Source organism: Camarhynchus parvulus, chromosome 12, assembly GCF_901933205.1.
Source record: "Camarhynchus parvulus chromosome 12, STF_HiC, whole genome shotgun sequence".
Taxonomy (NCBI): Eukaryota; Metazoa; Chordata; class Aves; order Passeriformes; family Thraupidae; genus Camarhynchus; species Camarhynchus parvulus.
This window is the reverse complement of record NC_044582.1, coordinates 2,032,968-2,056,881: the sequence shown is the minus strand read 5'-3', so window position 1 is coordinate 2,056,881 and position 23,914 is coordinate 2,032,968. Positions and strand designations below refer to the sequence as shown.

The 23,914-nt window shown below is 41.9% G+C and overlaps 2 protein-coding genes across 2 annotated transcripts in view; both read left to right on the top strand.

Annotated features, from left to right (window-relative positions):
- The first annotated feature begins 430 nt into the window (after positions 1–430).
- HRH1 (histamine receptor H1) lies at positions 431–9,186 on the top strand. Its single transcript, XM_030956805.1, has 2 exons — positions 431–559; positions 7,015–9,186. Exon 2 carries the CDS (start codon positions 7,072–7,074, stop codon positions 8,527–8,529), a length of 1,458 nt encoding a protein of 485 aa, XP_030812665.1. The 5' UTR covers positions 431–559; positions 7,015–7,071; the 3' UTR covers positions 8,530–9,186.
- Positions 9,187–12,745: 3,559 nt separating this feature from the next.
- ATG7 (autophagy related 7) overlaps positions 12,746–23,914 on the top strand; it is a 90,994-nt gene continuing 79,825 nt past the window's right edge. The window contains exons 1-12 of the mRNA XM_030956818.1: positions 12,746–12,882; positions 13,755–13,952; positions 14,180–14,234; positions 16,217–16,334; positions 17,141–17,218; positions 17,686–17,802; positions 18,347–18,496; positions 18,991–19,079; positions 20,032–20,153; positions 21,197–21,287; positions 22,613–22,757; positions 23,468–23,626. Coding sequence (XP_030812678.1) covers positions 13,775–13,952; positions 14,180–14,234; positions 16,217–16,334; positions 17,141–17,218; positions 17,686–17,802; positions 18,347–18,496; positions 18,991–19,079; positions 20,032–20,153; positions 21,197–21,287; positions 22,613–22,757; positions 23,468–23,626 — 1,302 coding nt within the window. The 5' untranslated portion in view covers positions 12,746–12,882; positions 13,755–13,774. The remainder of the gene's footprint in view (positions 12,883–13,754; positions 13,953–14,179; positions 14,235–16,216; positions 16,335–17,140; positions 17,219–17,685; positions 17,803–18,346; positions 18,497–18,990; positions 19,080–20,031; positions 20,154–21,196; positions 21,288–22,612; positions 22,758–23,467; positions 23,627–23,914) is intronic.

Below are 23,914 nucleotides of genomic sequence, written 5' to 3'. Positions count from 1 at the left end.
GCGTGCCGGAGCCCAGAGCAGGGCTCTGCCCCGAGGAGAGAGAACATCCCCCGCAGCGTCCTGGAGCACCGCGGCGGGACGGGGCCGGTCATCCCACCGCATCCACCTTCTGCCCTGCCACGCTTCCCACCGCTTCCCATCAGATCCCATCACTTCCCACCCCTTCCCATCGCTTTCCATCGCATCCACCGGCTGTCACGATTCCCACCGCATCCCATCGCTTCCCATCAGATCCCATCGCTTCCCGCCGCTTCCCACCGCTTTCCATAGCATCCACCGCCTGTCACGCATCCCATCGCCTCCCACTGCATCCCATCTCTTGCCACCACTTTCCATCGCTTCCCGTTTCATCCCACTGCGTCCCATCGCCTCCCACCGCATTCCATCGCTTTTAATGGCATTCACTGCCTCCCATCCCATCCCATCCCATCGCATCCTCCGCCTCCCCCGCGCCTCAGCCCGGCCCAGCCCAGCCCGCCCAGCCCCGGGCGGGAGCAGCGGCTCCGAGCGGCCGCGCTGCCCGAGCGGCCGCAGCCGCTGCCCGCTCCTGCTGCCCTCGGTGAGTGACCGGCGGGGACAGGGGAGGGACTGGAGGGATTGGAGAAACTGGAGGAACTGCAGGAACTGGAGGAACTAGAGGGATTGAAGGGATTGGAGGGATTGGAGGCTGGGGGAGCGCAGGTGGCTCCTCGGAGCTCGCTCGTCCCCCCTGACCGCAGCGAGACGAGAAGGGGAGGAAAGCAAATTTGCTATAGGTGTCAGACCTGTGAAATCACAGGTCTGCACCCCGCTTTTAAGAACTCTCCCTCAGCATAAATCAGGAGCTCTCGGCAGGTTCTGGCTGCTCCTCACCCTGCGCATCCCAGCCCAGAGCAGCAGAGGGGAGCGTGGAACAGAGGGGCTCCCTAGGGGCAAACCAAGCCGAAGGAAAACCCCAAAAGTGCAGCAATAGCCTGTGGGAAGCTCAGCCAGCCTTCCCCCCGGAGGACACTTGTCCCAGCTGCAGACCCAGCTGCCCCAAAGGTCCCCAGGCTCGCCCCCTGCCCCGGGGCACAGAGGAGTGGCTGCGGGTCAGGCACGGAGGGGATGCTCAGGGGGAGACGGGAAGGAAAGGAAGAGTCAGGAAAATTAACCCACAAACACCAGAGGTTTATGTCCAAAAAGGAGACGGAGGAGTCCTTTTTTGGCTTTATTTGAATAAAGTGAGAGGCCATGGGGCATCCCCTGGGGTCTCTACAATTTCTGGAGGATGCGGCCTCCCTTTTATCCCAATTTCCCGGCTGCATTTCCCTTCTCTCTTTCCCCATTTCTGAGGTACTTTGAGAGGTACAGCCTTCCCAAAACACCTGATACCAGCGATTCCCCTCTAATGTACAACTCTCCCTTTTAATTTTTAATTCTTATGGAATTGAGGGGTTTCTCTTCCACGTTGTTTCTTCCATCTTTCAGTGTCTAATTTCATTTATCAGCAAACCTAAAGTTTATTTGTAAAAGCAAATCTCTTTTTCCATTCATCAATCAGGGGAATCCTTCCCATTGTTTCTTTTCTCTCTCAGTGCTGGTTTTATCCACCTGCAGACCCACGGCTTGTTTGAAAAGACAAATCCACTGTTCCTCTCAGAAGGGAAACAGATGGATAAAGCCCACATTCCCCATTGGTCTTAGCAGCCACACTTGCACTAAGATGGTTTGGGGGAGCTCCTGTCTGCACAGAAAATATTTCTGCTCTTGTTTCAAGCATCTTTCTGGTGAGGGAAGGGAAAAGCAGGCAGGGAGGTGTTGGTTCCTGGTTTAAGGAGAACAGGGGCTTGGCTGAAGAAAGAGGATGAGAAAGAACTTAAACCCTCAGCCCCTCCTGGAAACAGCTGTGCTCTTGAGAGAAAAATCATAAATGCATTATTTTCATGGAGATCTTTCCTCAAACACAAGTGCAGCACATCCTGAGGGGGGTGACCCTACAGCAGGGACATGACCTGCCCTAAACCTTATCCCATTCTTGCTGTAGCCCTCCTTTACAGACAGGAATGATGGAGAGGAATGGGAATTCTTGGATAAGATGTTTTTAAAGCTTTTGACTTGCAAGGCACCAGGCTCTCTCACTGTAAGAGACTCTGTGCCCCTTTGCCATCTGCTTAGTCCAACAAAAAATTAAAGCTGCCTGGGGAAAAAAAAAAAAAAGTAAAAAGGAGCTTGTTTAAGTTAGATGAGTGTTTCTATAAAGGAAAAACTTTCTATTTTCAATTATTTATTGCTAAAATATGAAGGAACTCATCAAATTACTACAGTAAGTTCACCAGATGTTTGAAGAGACTGAAAATACAGCTTCCAAATTAAAGATGAGAAACAAAAAAATAAGTGACCTAAAACAAACCTTTCTGTAACAGAGTTTACTTTTATTCCCGGTACAAGGAGAGTGACTCCTCACACCCACTAGGATTTTTAAATCTGTGCATTTCTGTGATGGTTTTCTTACAATTCCAAAACACATAAAGCTCACTTGAGCTGAATTCAAGTAAATCCCCAAAGAGTTTTCAGAGTGATCAACCTCACCACTGAAAGAACTCCCAGCTCTTACTCTCATACATTGTTTTTTACTCTTGTGAGTAGTGATTCCCCAAGCCACCTGGAAAAAAACAGATATTAGTGTTTGAATGACAGGGTGAGTTACATTTTTAAAAGTAAATTGTATTTCTGATGCAGAGGGATTAAACCCACCAAGGTTTACAGTTGTCAGGGGTTGGAGTCCAAAAAAAGTCACGGGTTTTTTTGCTATCCTTGTAGGAAAGATGTCCTGTTAGACAGAGTTGGGATAACAGATTGTAAACCCAGAACAGAAAGGCACCACTGCAGCTGCTCAGCTTTAAGGGAGCCACAAGGGAAATTCCCCTTTGTTTATAAGGGATTTTACAGCTCCAGGGTTTGTTTCCTGCATCACAGCACAGAGACTTTTCTTCCATCACAGCAGTGATTTCACAGGTCTGGCACCTAGAATAGAATAGAATAGAAAATTCCCTTTTTACACACAAGTAATGGAGCAAAGGATATAAGACAGTACAGCAGTACTTAAAGAATATTACATTTAAATACTATTTTGCTAAGAGAACACATTGATGACCAATTTTTTGATATTGGTGATGTTTGGACTAACAGGGAATATTAATGCCATATCTAGGGGCTTTGGGATTCTGGTCAAGATGAGATTTTCCTCCGATCTCTTGGTAAAAATAATCCATATTTGGGAAATGCTGTCACAAGGACAAGACTGGATTTTGTCGTGGAAAAAACCGACATTTGGTACAACTTTAACTAGAAAATGGAGCTGCTAAAAGGGGAGTTTCATGGAAGTCTGAGCTTACATTTGGAAGGCCAAAACATTCTTTGGATTGTGGCCATCTTCTGTTAACTCTTTTTAATATTCATGGACTATAGGCCAAGTGTTAAAGAGAGCTGTTTAAAAAATGCCAGTCAGTGTCAAAAAAAGTCTGTACCTATCTCCTGATAATTTCAGGTAAAGGCTGAAACTTAAACATAATAAATTTACTTAGGAAAAAAAGGAAGTAAGCACAGTGATGTGGAGAAAATTGTTTAATTAAGTAGCTGGTTATGCTGCTTGAAGGATACTGAAGCTGCACTTCCAAACTGTCCTGGCTGGACTGAGACATTGTCATTTGAGGGGGAACAACAGGCAGCTTTACCACGTTTTTCAGTCACTTTTTATCAAAAATATTCCTTGAATGTTGGCAGGCATTGAATAGGGACTGTTCCCTAACAGAGAAATAAATGAGTTCTTGAGAGGGAAATTAATCAAACTTCTAGCATGTTAGTACTTTCAACAGCTCAAGGATAATTTAGGAGCAAAAAATCACTATAAATAATAAGTTTCTTAAGTACAACAGAGTGACTAAAGGCCATCTGAACCAAAATCTCACTTTCTGCTTGAATTTAGTCTGAATCAAAATCTCACTTTCTGCTTGAATTTAGTCTGAACCAAAATCTCACTTTCTGCTTGAATTTAGTCTGATGAACAAGAATTTTCTTCTTTGCAGCTCTAATTTCTTAAAAATCTATCAGCAAGAGACTTGCCAGTTTCTAGAAACTTTCTCCCACTCAGTCAGGGAGAAGCACCAGGCATCCACTTAGCATCTCCCAGCAGATTCCTGCTCCTTGGAAATGTAATACAATAACAAATCATGATTGCTGAGCCTCCCTGTAGGAAAAGCTCTTCACAGACAGCAAAAATTAAGGAGGCATTTCATGGTAAGGTCAGGATTTAGAATTTCCACAAAGCAATCCAAGGTTTTGGGCTGGTTTATTTTTGTTTTTAAATCTGTTCTTAGTGAACTTTGTTTCAGTGTAATTAAACTGTGCAAACATTAAAGCCCATTTATTCATTATTATTGCTTTCTTCTACTGGGTTAGAGATAAGGAATGACATCAGTAGCTCCTGAAGAAAGGGCACATTAACCTGCTTTGGAGCAGGAGCTCCCCTGATCGAGTCTGCAAGTTGCTTCCTAAATCCTGCCCTCAGCAGTGCCAGGAGAAGGTTTGGGAAGCAGTGAACACCATTTACTGTATTCTGCTGGTTTATTCACAGAATCCCAGAACTGTTAGGGCTAGAAGGATCCCTGGAGATCATCCAGCCCAGGCCCAAATGCAGTTCATGTATTCCATATGCAACCAAGGACAGCTGTCCAACCAGGCAGCTTTCTTTGCTGGTATTTTTTCCAGTTGAAGACTCAAAGTTGCCTTTTTTCCCATTATTTTGCCATACATTTAACTGGAAGTATGTGGGGGTGAAGATCACTCATTCCAGCTTCTTACATCGGCTCCTTGCCTTGGCCATGCCCCTGCACTTAAACACATCTGGGGAGCTGGAGACAAAGACACAGACTGGGATGTAACCACTTTCCAGACACGCTGCTTTAACTTCCATGAGGCAGTTTCTGTCCTCAACATCCATGGAGCCATTTCTGTCCTCAACATCCATGGAGCCGTTTCTGTCCTCAACATCCATGGAGCAGTTTCTGTCCTCAACATCCATGGAGCAGTTTCTGTCCTCAACATCCATGGAATAATTTCTGTCCTCAGCACCCATGGAATAATTTCTGTCCTCAGCACCCATGGAGCAATTTCTGTCCTCAGCATCCATGGAATCATTTCTGCCCTCAGCATCCATGGAGTCATTTCTGTCCTCAGCATCCATGGAATCATTTTTCCTCCTCAACATCCATTCTCCCCAGCACCCAGGGAGTCATTTCTGTCCTCATCATCCATGGAGCAGTTTCTGTCCTCAGCATCCATGGAATCATTTCTGCCCTCAGCATCCATGGAATAATTTCCATCCTCAACATCCATGGAATAATTTCTGTCCCCAGCACCCAGGGAGTCATTTCTCTCCTTGTTCTCAGGAGATGCTCAAGGGCTCTGTGAGCTGTGAGCAGCTGCCACAGAGGAATTGTCCTGGCAGAGCCTGAAGGATCCAGGATCACAGCACTCCCCAGGGTGCTCCGGTCTCCTCTGCCTATGGATGCTGCTGGCACCAAGGGCACAGCTCCTCTCCCAACACCCACCTGTGAGTAAAGCCCAGGCAAGAAGGAATTTGACCTCTCACAAGGCAGCACAAATCATTTGAGCTCAAACCCTGATTACTGGAATAAAAAGGATAAAGTTAAATGAAGTATTGCATCACTGAGTTTCAATAGGAAATGCTGATTATTGAACAATCTGTTGCATTGTATTGCTCTGGCCGTGTTTGGAGTTATGAGGGTGAGAAATCCCATGCATAACTCAATGCTGGTTGTGTAAATACTTTGAGCAAATATATCCACAGTCTCAATTTCCTTCCTTTTTGCTTTAGGAGATTTACCAGAACATAAACTCAGATAAGCTATGAAATGGCACAGAATGTGTGTCACCCTCACAGACATTTTTCACCAATGGACAGGAGGCAGAATTTGGTCACTTATCATTTGCTCCAAGGCATAAAATATCATTAATCAGTCCTGCACTGTGGATCAATACAAGAAGTTAGCAGTTGGGAAGCAGAAGATGCTTATTAATCCTGAAAAATCCTAATATTTTGCACTTGATCTCAAATAGGCCTGGCTTCTTTAAATGTTTGAAATCTGTGTGAGCCTAGATTGTGTAGGAAGAGATTACTCATTACCTATAATTTGAACGACTGCCTACTGACTGCCAACTGCTGGATTCTCAAACTGTTGGAGGTTGTAAATAAGCACTGGCTTGTTTAAATTATTTAGTACAAAATATGTTAATATTGCTTTTTACTAGCACATTTTAAATTGGTTTGCCAATATGGAGCTTATGTTATGGTTCAGGATCAGCTGTTTAATGAGACACGATGAATTAAAACTGCAAGGAATTAAATTTCTTCTTCAGATTGTGGGATCTAAAATAGATGAAACTCTATGAAAACTGTTTGGGATTGGTTAGTGGGGTTTCCTAAAACACAAATTACCTGTATGTAAATTTCACAGTCATATTTTCCGAAAAATCTCTTTGCCAGGATTTTTCTCCTGGGAACCTGAGAAGCCTCAGAGAAAAAGAAAAACAATATGATCTCATTTGCTTCTCCCTGGTTTGCTGCTCTGGAATGTGGTTGGAGATTGTTTATCCAACACGTGGTTTTTTTGATCGGTTTCATGTGAATTGTTTTAACTTAATGACCAATCACAGCCAGATGTGTCAGACTGTGGAGAGGAGTCACAAGTTTTCATCATCATTCTTTTTAACCTTCTGTCTGTATCCTTTCTCTATTCTTTAGTATAGTTTTAGTATAGCATTTCTTTAATATATTATAAATAACATACAATAATAAATCAGCCTTCTGAGAACATGGAGTCAGATTCCTCATCTCTCACCTCATCCTAGGGACCCAGCAAACTCAACATGTAAAATGTCTTAAAAATTTGTTATTTGGGAAAGCCCTAAAAGGGACAGTGCTAAGCTGAGGCACACTACAGCGACTGAGTAGGTTTTTTTTCTTTCCTCTAGTTCTGGAAGTAAAAATCCCCAAGCAACCCAACACGTTTTCACCCAGGAGTGCAAACCATGACTGAACGTCCAAGGCCTGGACGCCCACTCCGGTTCTCCCTCACCAAAAAGATGTCCAACAACACAACAGAGGCCTCCAGCAACGCTCGTCGAGCCCTCCTAGGCCTGTTCCTGGGCAGCATCTCCCTGACCACCATTGTCATGAACATACTAGTGCTGTGTGCTGTGAGAACAGAGAAGAAGCTGCAGACCGTGGGTAATTTGTACATCGTGAGCCTCTCCATCGCCGACCTGATCGTGGGGGCGGCCGTCATGCCCCTCAACATCGTGGACCTGCTGAGCCCCCAGTGGCCCCTGGGGCTGGCAGCCTGCTTGTTCTGGCTCTCCATGGATTATGTGGCCAGCACAGCCTCCATTTTCAACCTCTTCATCCTGTGCATGGACCGGTACCGCTCGGTGCAGCAGCCGCTCCGGTACCTCAAGTACCGCACCAAGATGAGAGCCTCACTGCTCATCCTGGGCGTCTGGCTGCTCTCCTTCACCTGGCTCATCCCCATCCTGGGCTGGCACGTTTTTGCCAACAACGGGCACAGGACGGTGGAGGAGAGCAAGTGTGAGACGGAGTTCTTCGAGGTCACCTGGTTCAAAGTGCTGGCAGCCATCCTCAACTTCTACCTGCCCTCGCTGCTGATGCTGTGGTTCTACTGCAGAATCTTCAGGGCTGTTCGAAGGCACTGCCAGCACCGAGAGCTCAGCAATGGGTCCTACTGGTCCTCCATGGAAAAAACCACCACTCCTCAGACCAAGATGAAGGATGAGAAAAATATCTGCCTCCAGGAGCAAGTCTTAGGTGGGAACACCCCCGGTGCAGACAAGCGAAGCTCCCCAGAGCCCCATAAAGTGAAGGCAGAGCTTCATTTCAGCCATCCTGACAGGGCTTCAAAGGCCCTGAGTACTGGGAAGGATCTGAAATGGAGCTGCTGCTCTCTCACCACAGCCAAGCCTGAGCCTGGCTTGGATAAAGCAGGGAAGAGGGGGGCATGTGCCACGAAAAAACCTGGGAATAAGGAGCAGCCTGGCTGCCAGGACAGTGACTCCAGCGGGGCATCAGACAACCACACCTTCACTGAGGTGGCCCCGCAGGCACAGCCCGGCCCCAGAGGAGCCTGCTGTCCTCAGGGAAGGATGGAGCACAGGCACTCCAGGGGAATGGCATTCCTGAGGAAAACCTGGCACACCCTGCACAGGCGCTCCAGGAGCATCCACTGGCACGGGAACAGGGAGAGGAAGGCAGCCAAGCAGCTGGGGGTGATCATGGCGGCCTTCATGTTCTGCTGGATCCCCTACTTCCTGCTGTTCATGGTGATAACGTTCCACGACCACAAACAGCTCTCAGAGCTGCACAGGGTCACCATATGGCTGGGCTACATCAACTCCACCTTGAACCCGTTCCTCTATCCCCTCTGCAACCAGAATTTCAAAAAGACTTTTAAAAAGATCCTTCACATTCATTGATGCTGGTCCTGGGGTTTTGGAGCTCAAGTGCAGCTCAGGAGTTTGACCAAAAAAAGTGTTCCGGTTTCAAAGGATGGGATGCCAAAGTGAAAGACTTTGGCAAACTGTAATCTGTAAAAGTGGGAAACGTGCATTTAATAGTTTTAACACGTTTGAAGAGCAACTTCAGATCAAGAATCTGAAAAACTCAAGGTCAGCACATGAACTGTTACACTGTTGTCAACTTTTCACCACTTGAGACCACCACTTCCATCACAGAAATGGAGACACAAATAAACCTCTTCAGTGATTATAAATTATTCAGCTACAGAAAAGGAAGAAATCACATTTCTGTCATTGGCCAAAAACATTTTTCTCTTTCAACTTCCTCCATTAAACACATTGCTTGTGAAGTGAGATTTGCAAGTGGAGGTACTTTGCACAGTCAAAGAACTTGCAATTGCTTAAAAAACTCCACTATTTATTTATAGCTTCCTCCAAAGCACAAACTTTTCATCAAATGTCAAGTTTTAGTGTGTATCCTACTGTATCTCTTTGATATCATGCTTATAATAACTGTACATTAACTTTGCCGGAAAAAAAGTAGATTTTTATGTCCCAAAAGAGTTTTCATGATCAATATCTGACACCATCTGCTCCAGAAGGGTGTGCTGCACTTTCTAGACTTGCAAAATATAGTTGATCATACGTGAAATATGTTTACCTTCTCTACCCTTTGTATTTAATTGTATTTCATAAATCTTGCTGTTGAATATTTCAGCAGAAAAACACAAGAATTTAATATTTGGTATTGGAAAAGAGACCAAGAAGATGTTGAAGCACAACTGAAAGCTGGGCTGGCTTTGATGTTTCAAAGAAAAAAGAAATTCTTCTCATTCCTTTTGTTATGCTGCTGAATTTTCCACATTCTGGACAGTTTCTTAATTGTATTTAAAGAATTCAATATTAAATGAAGCCCTAAGATATCTGCATTTTAATAAATTGGGGAAATGTCCTAAAGGAATAAACTTAAATTCAGGCTATATCAGTATATCATGCAAGGTTCAGAGATTAATTGACTTTGGTTTCAAGTTGCACACAGGAAAAACTGCAATTAGGAAACTTAAATCTAGGAGAAATAAGGCAAAATGCAGAGAGAGAACATAAAACCAACAAAATTCATTGCAGAATTCAGGATTTCACTGCAGGAGGAACACCTGCACAAGTAGTAAAATGCCCCTTTTTGGAGTAGAGAACAGAACCTTTTGAAACACATGCTCTAATCCCTGGCCTTCCACAAACACTTGCTGAGGTTCACAGCCGTTAAATTGTTTTTTTCTATTCTGATTTGCAACAGCAATTCTGGCCAAAATGGATGGTAATTTAGATGATCCCTGAGGAAATAAAAGTCAGCCACAGTTATTAGTGCTAAAAAACACATTTACCTAAGGGCTGCTGAGAGTTATCAAGAAATCTGTCCTGTTGATCATGCAAATTGCCTTTCCTGACCTTTTAATGTACTAATACATGACAAAACCCCAGCAAGATCATTGAAAATTGGTCAAAAAATGATGGTGACTGTAACAACAAAAAACCTTTGGTAAAAATAAAGAACATTCAAACAGCTAAATTCAGGAAAATAAAGCTGCCTGAACATTTTTTTTTTTAAATTTCAAGCCATTTTATCCATGATCTTTGTCTAACTGTGTTAACAGCAAAGACAGGGGATTTGTGACAACCAATTTTACAGCTATTATATAATAAACAGGGAAATGGGACAGTACCTATTTTAAATAGCAAGTACTTAAGAAAATTTTTGAGTTTATTTCGCTGAGCAGGCAGTTCCAGTGGCTCAGGATGTGAGGGAAGCAGAGGAAAGCAAATCACGGTAAGAAATGGAGAAACCTCCCACCAACGTGGGGCAAGGCTCAAGAGAGTATTTCAGGTGTGGTTTCCTGTAAAATACTTTCAGTGTTTTCCCGTTCACAGCCAAGGTCAGAGGACGCAGAGCTTCAGAGAACACAATGAGAGTCTGGGGATTTCTTGTGAAAAACACGTTCACTCTCCTGTCTGTGAAAAAGCCAATCACTTGTTTCTAAAATTTTAAAAGTTTAATAGTAATAAAAATAGCAATATAATTAGAGTAATAAAAATTTTGGACAATTTGGATTAGGGCAATATGAAACAACAGAAACAAAGAGTTACAGACAATCCGGGTACCTCTTTCTGGGCAAAATAAGCTGGGAAAAGGACCCACGTGAACAGAAGATTAACCCTTAAAAACAATAGCCTGCTGCATATTCATACATCTCATACATGATGCATAAATTCCATTCAAACACAGGATTCTGTCTGGTCATCGCCAACTTCTCCCTCTTAATCCTAACTGGCATCTTCAGTGCTGAGCAAGGCAGGAAGAAGTGAGTTTCTTCTGATAATGGGGCAATAAATTCTTTTTCTCTGAAAGATTTCAGTCCTGAAAGATTTCAGTCCTTTCTCTGAAAGATAGCAGTCCTGTGGCTGCTATCTCAATGGGAGTACCTCATTCCTCTCTTTGAAAAAAGTATCTTGCATAGCATAGTTTCTATTTTAACATTATGTTATAACCTAAAACTATATTTAACACACTACTAAAAAAATTAATACAGCATTACTTTCTAACATAACATATGTAATATTCATTTTAATATTTGCAAAAAGCCAATCATAAAATATGTGAAAATTTTCAAAGTTTAATAAAGGACAATAGGAGCATGGGACAAAGGTTATTATGGCTGGGTGCATCTCGGTACCCAGCCAGGAGCACACCTGCTATTTTGGAAACACCCTTTATTTACCATTCCTATTGCATCAGCCTGTTACATATTCACAAACAATTATTTGTAAACTTTTCACCATAGTAAACTTTCCCTCAAACTAATGTTCCAAGACCTGTTTAGCATGGCTCCTCCTCAGTTCCACGTTTTTAGAGCATGCACATTCCTTGGCTGTGGTTTTGGTCCATTCTTATCGCCTCCAGGGTAGGAATGTGCCCCTTGTTGATGGAGTGACCAAAGCATCCTTTGTCTCTTCAAAAAGGAAAAAAGCTCAGGGGTTTCTTTCCTCAATTAGTGAAAAAGACACCGCATAGAACCTGGGGCACTTCGCCTCAACTTAAGGATAGCAAATTGGACAGGAACCAAAAAGTCCCAAGAGCAATTTCTTAGAAAAAGAAGGGAACAAATAAACTAACGGCTTTTGTGAGGTGTTTTACCAGGAACCTCTTGCACCTGGCTTGGGTTTTTCGCTGTAAAAAGCTTTGTTATTTTGCCTTTTATTAAAACTTTTTGTTTCCAACACTGCCACAGAAGCCATCCTGCTGATTTTCTGCCTTCTAAGGCAGCTGAGCTACCTTGGGTATGAAATAGAGCTCCAAGAGCTTATGAGACCTGGCTTGCGGAGACTCCTATTTCACTCCAGTTACAGGCTTTGGTCCACAACTCTCCATATTTTTGGTCCTAAATATGGTCCATATTTTCTTCAGAGGCTGCTGACAGTCGGCAGATCTGCACAGGTGTTCATTGGATGTTATCCCATCCAAGCAGGTTTTTTTAATTATATCAGCTATTTCACTGAGCTTATTTAACAACAGAAATAAAAACTGTATCTTTATAACAAAGTTACTTTAACACCACACATACAAAATCCATTTTAACACTTGCGAAAAGCCAGTATTATACTATGTATCTATGACAGAGGTGCGCTGGTTTACAGCGCGGACTGCTCTCGGAGCGCTCCGCGGGTCGGCAGGGACACCTGGCGGGGCAGCAGCGAGCCCGGGGTGCCGCGGCCAGCCGGGAATTCCACCGCGCCCTCCCGCACCGACCGGCAGCAAACGCCGCACACAGGAGGGGAAACAGCAGCGCGGGCGCAAGTGTGGGCGTTTCCCCACCATCTAAAATGGAATTGAATTAAATTATTAAATTTTCTGAGGGCTCTGCTGCGTGCCGGGGAAGTAGGAGCAGCACAGGGTAGCGGACACACGGACGGCAGCGGACACACGGACGGCTCCGAGCGCTGCGGGACGCGGGCCCGCTGGCTGGCCTGAGGCGGGGGATGCTACCGAGGGCGGGCGGGCACCGCCGCAGCCCCCCGGGACCAGGACCGGGATGGGGACGGGGATGGGGATGAGAATGGGGATGGGGATCGGGACCGGGACCGGGATCGGGATCGGGAAGGGGATGAGGGTGACGATGGGGACCGGGACCGGCCCGCCCAGCGTGGCTCGCACGCCATCACCCCGCGCCGCCCGCCCGCCACACGCTGCCGCCGCGGTAACATCAGCGCTGTGCGCCGGCCGGGCATGCCGGAAGTGCGGAGAGAGCGGCGCAGCCGGTAATGGGGCGAGCGGGGATGGGGCGGGCGGGTCCTGCCGGCACCGGCACCGCCGCAGCCCCGGCACAGCCCCCGGCACAACCCTCGGCACTGCCGCTGCCGTGGCACGGCCCCGGCACGGTCCCCGCCCTGCCCCTTGCAGCCCGCGGTCGGTGTGCCCGGGCCTCACCGGCTCCCCGGGCTGCAGTCAGGCGTACGCGAGGCGGGGGCTGCCCGCGCCGGGCCGGGCCGGGCCGTGTCAGTGTGCGGGGATGGTGCCAGGTCCATGTTCGGTCCCAGTGCCGGTGCTGTTTAGGCCCTCTGTCAGTGCCGTGTGGCTGTGCGGGGCTGGTCCCGGTGCCCTGTGGCTGTCCCGTGTCCGTGTACGGGGACAGTGCCATGGCCATGTTCGGGGCCGGTCCCGGTACCGTGTGGCTGTGCTGTGTCCGTGTCCGGTCCCGGTGCCGTGTTGGACCTCTCTCTGTCCGTGTCGCTGTGTGGGGCCGGTGCTGGTCCCGGTACCGTGTGGCTGTGCCGTGTCCCTGTCCGTGTTCGATCCTGTTCCCGTGTGGCTGTGCCGTGTCCGTGTTCGGTCCCGTTCCCGTGTGGCTGTGCCGTGTCCGTGTTCGATCCCGTTCCCGTGTGGCTGTGCCGTTCCCGTGTCCGGTCCCGTTCCCGTGTGGCTGTGCCGTGTCCGGTGCCGGTCCCGGTGCCGCTGTCCCGGTGTCCATCCCGGCTGTGTCTCTGTCCGCAGGGCCGCGCTCCCACCGGGCCATGGCCGCAGCAGCCCCGTGCCGTGCCGGGCCGTGCCCGCTGTGTCCGTGTGCGGTCCCGTTCCCGTGTCCATGTCCCTGTCCCCGTGCCGGTCCCGATGCCGGTGTCTGTGTCCGCAGGGCCGCGCTCCCGCCGGGCCATGGCCGCAGCAGCCCCGTGCCGGGCCGGGCCGGGCCGGGCCGGTTCGGTGCCGCTGCAGTTCGCTCCGTTCAGCAGCGCGCTGGACGCGGGCTTCTGGCACGAGCTGACCCAGAGGAAACTCAACCAGTACCGGCTGGACGAGACCCCCAAGCTCATCAAGGGCTACTACTACAACGGTGAGCACCCACCGACCACCGGGCTCTGCCAATTCCATCGGGCTCTGCCAATTCCGCCCTCTCCTCTCAGCCTGTTCTGCTCCTCTGGCACATTTCAGATGTTTCTGATGCGCCAGAAAGAGTGGCTGGGAGTTTTGTATGTTTCACTGTAATTTATATCAATAAAAAAGGGAAATAACCCCAATGTTTTGGTTTAAAAGGAGCTTTGTTGCTGCTTTTTTGTCCAGGTGATCCTTTGGGTTTGCCAGCTCGCTTGACACTGGAGTTTAGTGCCTTTGATATGTAAGTACAGGCTGCGGTTTGTCTTCATTTGTGTGGGAAGACACATTCCTGGCATGAAACTGATATATTAGTTAGAGAAAGTCTATGTGAGAATAGATAACTCTACATGAGAATAAGTCATTCTACATGAGAATAATTTTAAGTGAGAATACATAACTCTTATGTGAAAATAAATAACTCTACATGAGAATAAATAATTCTAAGTGAGAATAGATAACTCTACGTGAGAATAAATAATTCTACGTGAGAATAAATAATTCTGCGTGAGAAGCAACAACTCTACATGAGAATCAATAATTCTGCATGAGAATAAATAATTCTACATGAGAATAAGTAAATCTGCATGAGAATCAACAACTCTACATGAGAATCAATAACTCTACATGAAAATAAATAAATAACCTTTTTACCTAATATTTTTGTTGTTACAGTCACCATCCTTTTTAGACCAATTTTCAATGATCTTTGTCATGTATTAGTACATTTTAAGGTCAGAAAAGGCAATTTTTCTGAATAAATAAATAATGAACTTTATAACAGTGGAGGGATTGCTTTGAGTCACAAAAAATTAACTCCTTCTGGCTGGATTTAAAATATTCTGATTTCTCAGATTCACTCACTTTCTGTATGTATGTTTATGTAAAATACAATTTTCCCCCAATTTCCTCAGCTTTTTGCATTAGGGAGGTGTTTTTAGTAATTTGACTCCTTCCCTTATAGCTTAACTAGGATTTCAAATAGTTTTTACACTCCCTGGCTGTTACACTGTAATCTCTTCCAAAGTGTTTATCTGTTATGACTGGGAAAATATCAGGTTTTGAGAGCACTGTTAAAAGAGGCAATGAAATCAATCAGATGTGTAAATTAAGGGAATATTGTAGGGTTTTACCTCAAAAATAAAATATCTCAAAATCAAATACTGATTGAAGAGCAGCTTCTCCAGATGATGATGTTACAAACTATAGAAGCTTCTCAATCTTTTGTGTGGTTTGGGTTTCCTTTGGGATGTGTTTTAAACTTCAAATTTTAACGCACTCTTTATGGGAGTACAAAACTGGCATCTAAGTTCAGCCTAAATTACTTTTTCCCAGAGCAAATCCCATTTGTCACAGGTAGCTTCTGTTTGAGCAGCATTTAAAAGCTTCAGTCCCTGATTCAGTGTCACTCTGCTTGGGGAGAACACAAATGCCAGATGTGTTTTTGAAGCCATGATGGAGACGTGTGTTTGCACTGGTTGTTGTTCCATCAATCCATGTTCATAAAGATAAATTAATTAATATTTTAAAATTATATATTGTATATAAATATATAAAATATATATTTATATATACTATATACTACAATTATATATTATAAATATTATATAATACATAATGTATATGTATTATATACATATACATTATGTTCTATATATATTATATATTATATATTATATAATGTATAATATATAATATATAATATATAATATTTTATATACAATATATAATACATATATTATATATATATTATAGACTATGTATAAAATAATATAATATATAGTATATATATTATATATATAATTATGTTATAGAAATTATATATTTATATATAATATTTCTATTAATATATAAAACTACATATTATTATATACAATAATAACATATAATATTATATATTATCTATAAATATAATATACATTATATAAAATATATAATATGTATAATATCTATTATAAAATATATTGTATATTATATATTGTATTACATATATAAAAATAATGTCGTTTATAGTAGTATATATATTATATATTTTTATATATTTCTATTAATATATTGACATTATATGTTTTATATATAATTTGATATTAATATTTATAAATTATTATAATTAATTATTAATTTTGTTGCTGTGCCTCATCTGATAATTGAAGTTAACACCATAAGATAGATCCTGCTGCTGAGGATGACTGTGTTAATTCCCAGAGTTTTCCTTCTTTTTCCCAGGAATGCTTCAATACCAGCACGTTGCTGTCCTGCTTTTGGAACGTTGTATAACACCAACACTTTTGAGACTTTCAAATCCTGTGATAAGAAAGCACTTCTGGACAAGGAAGCAAATGAGGTGAGATTTAAAATCAACTCACAGAGTGTTTCCAAATCCCTTCTACCCCTTGAAGTGCTTCACACTCTGCCCCAAATTTGGAGATATTCCAGTCCTGGTTAGCCTCAGGATTTACCTTATTCTGGAAGGAAGAGTTTGGTGTTTGATTTTTACTGTTCTCTACAAAAGAGCAGAACCTAATTTAATTAATGATAACTAACTCTACATGGAGAGCTCGACACATTTTAAATTCTGCGATGCTCTTGGAGCTGCCAGGGACTTGAATTCTGTAGAGCACATATTTAAAATTTGTCTTCATACCCAAAAACCAGCAGTGCCTGGTTTAAACCTCAGATTACTGCAATTTGTCTGTGTGACAGAGAGATGGGGAAGCTCTACAGGAGCAAGAAGCCTGAGATAAAGCAAGAAAAAGATGGGTGAGAGGGCCTGGTCTGCCTGCACTGCCAGCAGTTAATTCAGTGTCATGGCCTGGGAAGAGGTGAAAGTCAAGCTTAAGATGCTTTACTTTGACCTGTCCTTGATTCCTTTAATTAATTGCCTTGAGTAACAAAGTTTTCATGCATATCTTCACTCCAAACTAGGAATTTTTTGCATTCTTGTGGCGTTGTAATTCCCTGTTGTCTGACCTTTAAAATCCTTTTAACACAGATAATTGTACGAATAAATTCAGTTAAAAAAATCAGTGAATGTTTATCTCCAAACTTTAAAGGCAGCTAGAAGAATTACAGATTTTTGCAGCTGTTCTCATGTTCTCTTGGTGTTTCTCTGCCCTTTTTCTTCCTCCTTGTCCCCACAATCCATGGCAGATCTGGGAATCAATCAAATCTGGAGCTGCCCTGGAGAACCCAATGCTCCTCAACAGGTTCTTGCTGCTGACATTTGCAGTGAGTACAGATAATTTGGGTCTCCTACTTGTAGTGGAAGTAGTGAAGTAGTTTCTTTTTAGGAGTATTCATATATTTTCTATTCATAATAATGCTGCATTAATTTATTTTTATATTATTTTCTACAAATGTATAAGATTACCTGATATGTCTTTACAGATATCAGTAGAAGTAGAGCAGCTGTTCCATGTTTAATTAATTTAAATGCTTTACTAAATACCCAGAACTAACGTACTGTTTGAAGTATTAAATAAAAACATATACAGAAATGGATCTCTTTTATATTTTTAAATAAAATATTTAAGGATTGTATGTCTTTTAGTATTTTTATGATTATCTAAAATCCTTGTTAGGTAAAGATCCCTGTAGTTCCCGTGGTTAAAATCATAAACCATTAATTTTAATTAGTATTATATAATTAATTTTGATATGTCTCTTTATTACCTAATTATACTTTTTTTTCCTAGGATTTAAAGAAATATCATTTCTATTACTGGTTTTGCTACCCTGCTCTCTGCTTCCCTGATGGGATTGAGATCACTCAGAAGCCTGTCTGTCTTGGGGACAAGTTCTCACTAAATCAGGTATTCAAAATCCTGAAGATTGTGAATTCTGCAATACTGAGAACTGCTGTGAGCTTTAAAACTCAATATTTTTGTCACCACATCCTGAATTAATTGGAGGCTCTGATTTCTTTTAAAAACTTCCATTTTTTTAAATTTCCATGTTGGTTTTTTATTTACCTTTTGTTCCATGATTTGTTTAAATTATCTCAGTTTAGGTGCAGATCTGGCAAACAAATCTTGAAGAGGTGATTATGCTAAGCTATATATTTTGTATTTATTTTTGAGATATGTATGTTAAGCTATATATAAAATTGAAGATTAACATGTAGTTATGTATACAGCTTTGGTTTTGAAACTCATTTAAAAGCAGTCTTTATAAAGGGGCATCCCCTGAGTGAGCCAGCTCATTAAAATTGCAAAATAATTATAAAGTGCATGTTTAGACAAGAAGATGAAGGTTTTTTAAATTTTTTTAGGGAAAAAATTAAACTAATTTTAGTTTCTTTCATATTACAGTGCAGAATTGTTAAAACTGTTGGTTCAGTTGTGTTTGCACTTTCAGATCCAAGCCCTGCAGAAAGCCTACGATGACCTCTGCCAGGAGGAGGGGGTGACAGCCCTGCCCTATTTTTTAATCAAGTATCATGATAATTCTGTCATGATATCCCTGCTGAAAAAGTGGGATGGCTTCTTTCAAGACCAAGGAGAAAAGGTAATGAGAATTTTATATAATTTTATATTATTAAATGTTTAATCTGTGAATGGTTTGAGGCTTTAATACTGAACTGGGCATGGTGGTTGTGTCCTGAGGGTGGCTATAAAGTGATTTTTATGCTGTTTTCCCTTTGATTTGTTCTCTTGCTGCCCTGTGCCCTTTCACTTTCTGATCATCCCAAAATCAGTGCAGAATTTTGGGTTGGGAGCAAGGCTTCAGTTGCTGCCCTTCCCTCCTAATTGTGTTTTTAAAGTAATGAAAATGCACTTACTGCACTGAACATCCAGTGTCCCTGAAGAGCCAAACTGAATAAATCTCAAAGCTGTGGCAAAAGCTTGAGGAAAACCTGGTGTGACCATGGATTAAATATTTATAAATATGCAAAATGTGTCTGTAGGCCTGCCCTGTCCAGAAGTTTTATTTAAAAATGCCAAATAAGCTTTGCATGACTGTGGATGGAGGAGTTCTCAATTGAACAATTTGATTTGCAGGTGACAGTTGGAGTTTATGATCCTTGTAATTTATCCCAGTATCCAGGATGGCCACTGAGAAACTTCCTGATCCTGGCAGCCCACAAATGGTACCTATTTTATTCTTTCCCACCAGGGTTATTTATTAGTTGATATTAAATGAGATCATTTTCTCCATGGTGTTTCACTCATATCACCCACCTGAGATTTTGGTTTTTTTCCTTGATATTCACTCAGAGTGATGCTGATTTTGTGCATTATTCTGGTTTTTACTTCTGTCAGTCACAAAGTTCTATTAATCCTAATATGGATGCATTTACCTGGAAATGCCAGCTTCACACCCTGCCAGTACCCTCCAGCTATGTCTAATCTTGTTTAAAACACTCTGTGAATTTAAATAATTAATTAGTGTCAAGTAATAGCAGACTTGCACTTTAAAAAACAGATATGAGTGGGTTTTCTCCTTGTACCACTTGAATTTTTTTTGTTGGGGAGAAGATGGGAAGAGAAGACGTAGTTACACTCTGGGTTTTGAAAAAAAGGATTTAAATTATCAAATAAATTTGTGTTGCTGTAATTAGGTTGCACTTCCGTAGTTTTGAGTGTTACATTTACACAACCTTGGGCTTGAGAAGGGTTTAGGCACTAAAATTCTCATTTTTTTGGGAGGGTTTGAATCATAAGGAGGAAAAATTATATCTATTGAGAACTCTGAGGTTCTTGGTGCTGCAGCAAAGTCCCAGCATGCCACCTGATGTGTGCTCTGGTGCTTTTCTGCTTTTTATTCCTCTGAATCTGCAGTTTGTCCAGTGCTGGATAAATGCAAGGACAGGCTGGCAGTGGCACTGGAGCTGTGTCACACCAAACCAGTCATTTTCTGACACCTCAGGAATTATTTCTCTTTCTGTACCTGATAAAGACAGCACTGTCCAGTACCACGACAAAAAGCCTCATTCAGAACCTGCAAAGGACTAAACCTGTGTGAAATGATGCTAAAAAAAGTCCCTTTTCCATTAAAGAAGTTGCATGTCTGTCTCTATTTGTCTTTTATTTGGCTGGCAGGGGCAGTGCTCTGCAGAGGCTTGAAGTGCTCTGCTTCAGAGACAGGACCATGCAGGGGGTGAGAGACATCACCCACAGCATCATCTTTGAAATCAAGCTGCCACAGGCACCCCTGGGCCCAGGTAAGCCATTCAAAACTATTTTTCACCCTTTTTTTTTCCTTCTTAATCACTGCTGACATGGCAAAATAAATTACTGCTAAAAATTGTTACTTTTGTTGTTTCAAATGGATTTGAAATTGTTTGAATTTCTGTTAAATGTCTCTAAAGGAAATGGTTCCTTTTTCAACAAAGAAGGAAGATAGAATATTCTCTCTCAATTTTTTTTTCCTCCTGTAATTGTATTTCTAATTTAAAACTGAAGAAAGTCCTGCTGGTAAGATAGAAAATAAAATAAAACAGCAGTTTGTCTCATTTTTTCTTGTTGAATTTATATACAGTTCCCTCAGGTAGGAAAAAAAGTGATAGTGAATTTATGGGATGCAAAATTTCTGGAGAATTTCTAAAATGATAAAAACCTGCCCCAGAGTGGAACTGTTCCTTTAATCCCATAGTGACACATCCAGGTGGATTTTAAAGCAGTAGATTTGAAATGTTAAAAAATAATCTCACATTTAATTTCTAGGTACAGGACAGCATCACCAAATTTCTCTACCTCAGGCAAAGAGTTCTGAAATGCTTCAGATGTCATTGTTGCCAATTATTTAATTCTATATAATTAAGATACATAATTCTCCACTGAATTTGCAGATGGAGTCTAGGGACCTCTGAAATTGGCAGAATTGACTGAATTATGAATTTACTGACCTTGGCATTAAAGATCTGATGGGGCATGATGCCAGCTCTGTGCTGGGTTTGAAGCTGAACAGGCAAAAGCAGCACAGGGGATGCCTGAGAGCAAATTAAACTACAGGTTATTTACTGGCAGGTTTAAAATAAGGGTTTTTCCAACAGGGTTAAGTCCAAAAAAGTTTAATTTTTTTCTGTCCTAGGATATTAAGGTTTTTTTTTTCTTTCTTTCCTTTTTTTTTTCTTGGTTTTTTTTGTTTGTTTGTTTGGGGTTTTTTTGTTCTTTGTTTTTTGGTGTTTTTTTTTTTTTTGTTTATTGTTTGTTTGTTTTGTTTGGATTTTTAATTTTTTTTGTGTGTTCTAAATATTTCAAACAGATTGTCCAAAAGCTGTTGGATGGGAAAAAAACCAAAAGGGAAGCATGGGGCCAAGGATGGTGAATCTCAGTGAATGCATGGATCCAAAAAGGTTTGGTTTTTATCTTTTAAATTCCCAAATTTTTCTTTACTTAGGTTTAATCCATAGCAAGTTGAAATGTGAAATAGGGAAGAATATGCAGTAAAACATCCACTGGATATTATTTGGACTTTCCTTTTGGAGGTGAAGACCTTTCCAGAGCACATATTTAAAATTTGTCTTCATACCCAAAAACTGGGTATGCAGTGCACTACCTGCAGCAGAAATCTTGGCAATTTTGGACTCTAGCTGAGAATTCTGAGTGCATTTATTTAAAACTGAGTGAAGTGTAGGTCAGATTGTTACAGGCCTATGGAATTTCATTGAATTCCATAACCTGCAGGCTGTTCATGAAAATGAGCATGGGGGAAAATTCATCCTTTGGGGTTTGTCAGAGTGGGACAGGAAGGAGCTCAGGAAATGTGATTTTAATAATTTTTATCATTCTGTACATGATGTTTGGGCAATGGATTGAAAAGAATGGGGTGACAGAGTGTCTGCATCTGTGTCCTTGCCTTGGATAAACATCTTGGTCTGATAGTTCAGGGTCAGCCCATCAAGCAAAGCCATTTTTGTCAAGCATTTGTGGAAATCCTCAGAGTCTTCACAGATATTCAATAAAGTTCATCTCAGGGTTCTGAATTCTTTAGGTTTCTTGACCTTCTTTCCTTGTGTAAATTCTCTAAGTGCTTCCCAAAGCATGTTGGTGAAATGCCAGCCTTGACAATTGCCATTTAAATCCTTGTTGGGCAAAGAATTTTCTGGATGCTGAAAAGATTTTATTTATGATGTGTGAGGGAATGAAACTTGCAGGAATCTGAGAGCTCTGGTGGTGTGCCTTGGTGAGAGCTTTAACACCCTGTGCTCTGATGGATATAAAAACCTGCCCCTTGCTTGAACACAGATTTCCTACTTCATTTTCTTTCTTAAACTTCCACAAAGAAGGGCCCACGTGCTTTAGGGCACAAGTGGAGTATTTCAAGTTAAGGGCAGGTGTAACTGGATACAGGAGACCAGGTAGTTTAAAAAAGAAACAAAAATTTATGAACAAATTATCTGTCTTAGCACTCGGCTTGACAAGAGTCTTGGCTGAGACACCATTTTTATTTTCATACTTGCATTAATTTTATTACTAAAATTTTATGTTCGAGTAGTTTTTTTTCAGAAGCCCTTGTCTGTTTGTTTTTCATATTAGCTATGTATTATAACGCTGAATTCTTTCTCTCCTTTAAAAAAAATTGTTAAAAGTTAACTAATTCAGCTGAAATATCAGTGATTCCTTTGTTGGAGAAGCACAGGAGGGTTCAGAAGTTGTTGTTATTTATTCCATGGCACAGGTTGGCAGAATCATCCGTGGATCTGAATTTGAAGTTGATGTGCTGGAGGTTGGTGCCTACTCTGGATTTGGAGAAGATTGTGGCTGCCAAGTGTCTGCTGCTGGGAGCTGGCACCCTGGGCTGCAGTGTTGCAAGGACCTTGATGGTAAATCCTTCATCTCACAAATAATCTCCTGCTTCTCATAAAATCTATATTTCTTTTTTTTTTTGTCCAGCTGCCGTGACACATCAGAGACAAATTGCATTCTCTGCATCAGAATACACAGAATGCAAATCAGTAATATTATGAATTGCAGGAAGAGGTCAGATCTGTACCTAAAGGAAATAAATAACTCAATTGCTGCTGACATAATAGCAAGGGAACCTTATAATAGTAAAGGAACCTCTCAATAAGTGCTGACATGAGATAGTAAGGGAACCTTAGCAGAATATTTTGAATTTATTTTAAAAAAAGAAATTCTGGAACAAATTAACAAGCTACAAAGATCAAATTCACAGTGAAGGACCTGAAATAACTGTGCTGGTAATTCCTTTCAGGGATGTTCACCTCATTCCACTGAATTCAGCAGGGTTTGAGGGGTTTTTGTTAAATGCTATACTTAGCATTTAACAACCAAATTTTTATATATATATATTTATATAAAATTTATTTATGTATTTATATATTTATAATATCTATCTATATATATTTAGCAACCAAATTTCCTCTTCCGTTATTTCAGTCACCTCGAATAATTACAAAAGCTTTTGTGGCTTAAAAAAGTGAACAAAACTCAACGTTGAGTGTGTGGCATTACTCAAAAACATTTCCCAAGGCTGCTGTAATTATCTCTATTAACTTTTGTTCTCCTTTAGGGCTGGGGGGTGAGGAAAATCACTTTTGTGGACAATGCAAAGATCTCCTACTCCAACCCCGTGCGGCAGCCGCTCTACGAGTTCGAGGATTGCCTGAGTGGGGGCAAGCCCAAGGCTCTGGCAGCAGCAGAAAGGCTGCAGAAAATCTTCCCAGGAGTGGTAAAATCATTATTTCCATATTGCTATCACTGAGTGAAAGGAAAACAAACAAACAAAAAAGCAACTTTAAATTGCTATTCCAAGTTTTAATACTTAAACGTTAAAAACACTTTGCAGGTGTTCTGAAATATTTCAGTTGGTTACTGAAGTATTTCAGTTGGTTACTGAAGTATTTCAGTTGGGTACTAAAATATTTTACTTCGAATTTCTGTTCCTGGTAACTTTATTGAGGTAAATTGTCACAATATGACACGAAATCAACGACACACACTGAGATGTCCAAGGCAA

Bases quoted from the DNA above. Each gene is read 5' to 3' on its own strand.
- HRH1 (XM_030956805.1), top strand. From the start codon at position 7,072: ATGACTGAACGTCCAAGGCCTGGACGCCCACTCCGGTTCTCCCTCACC.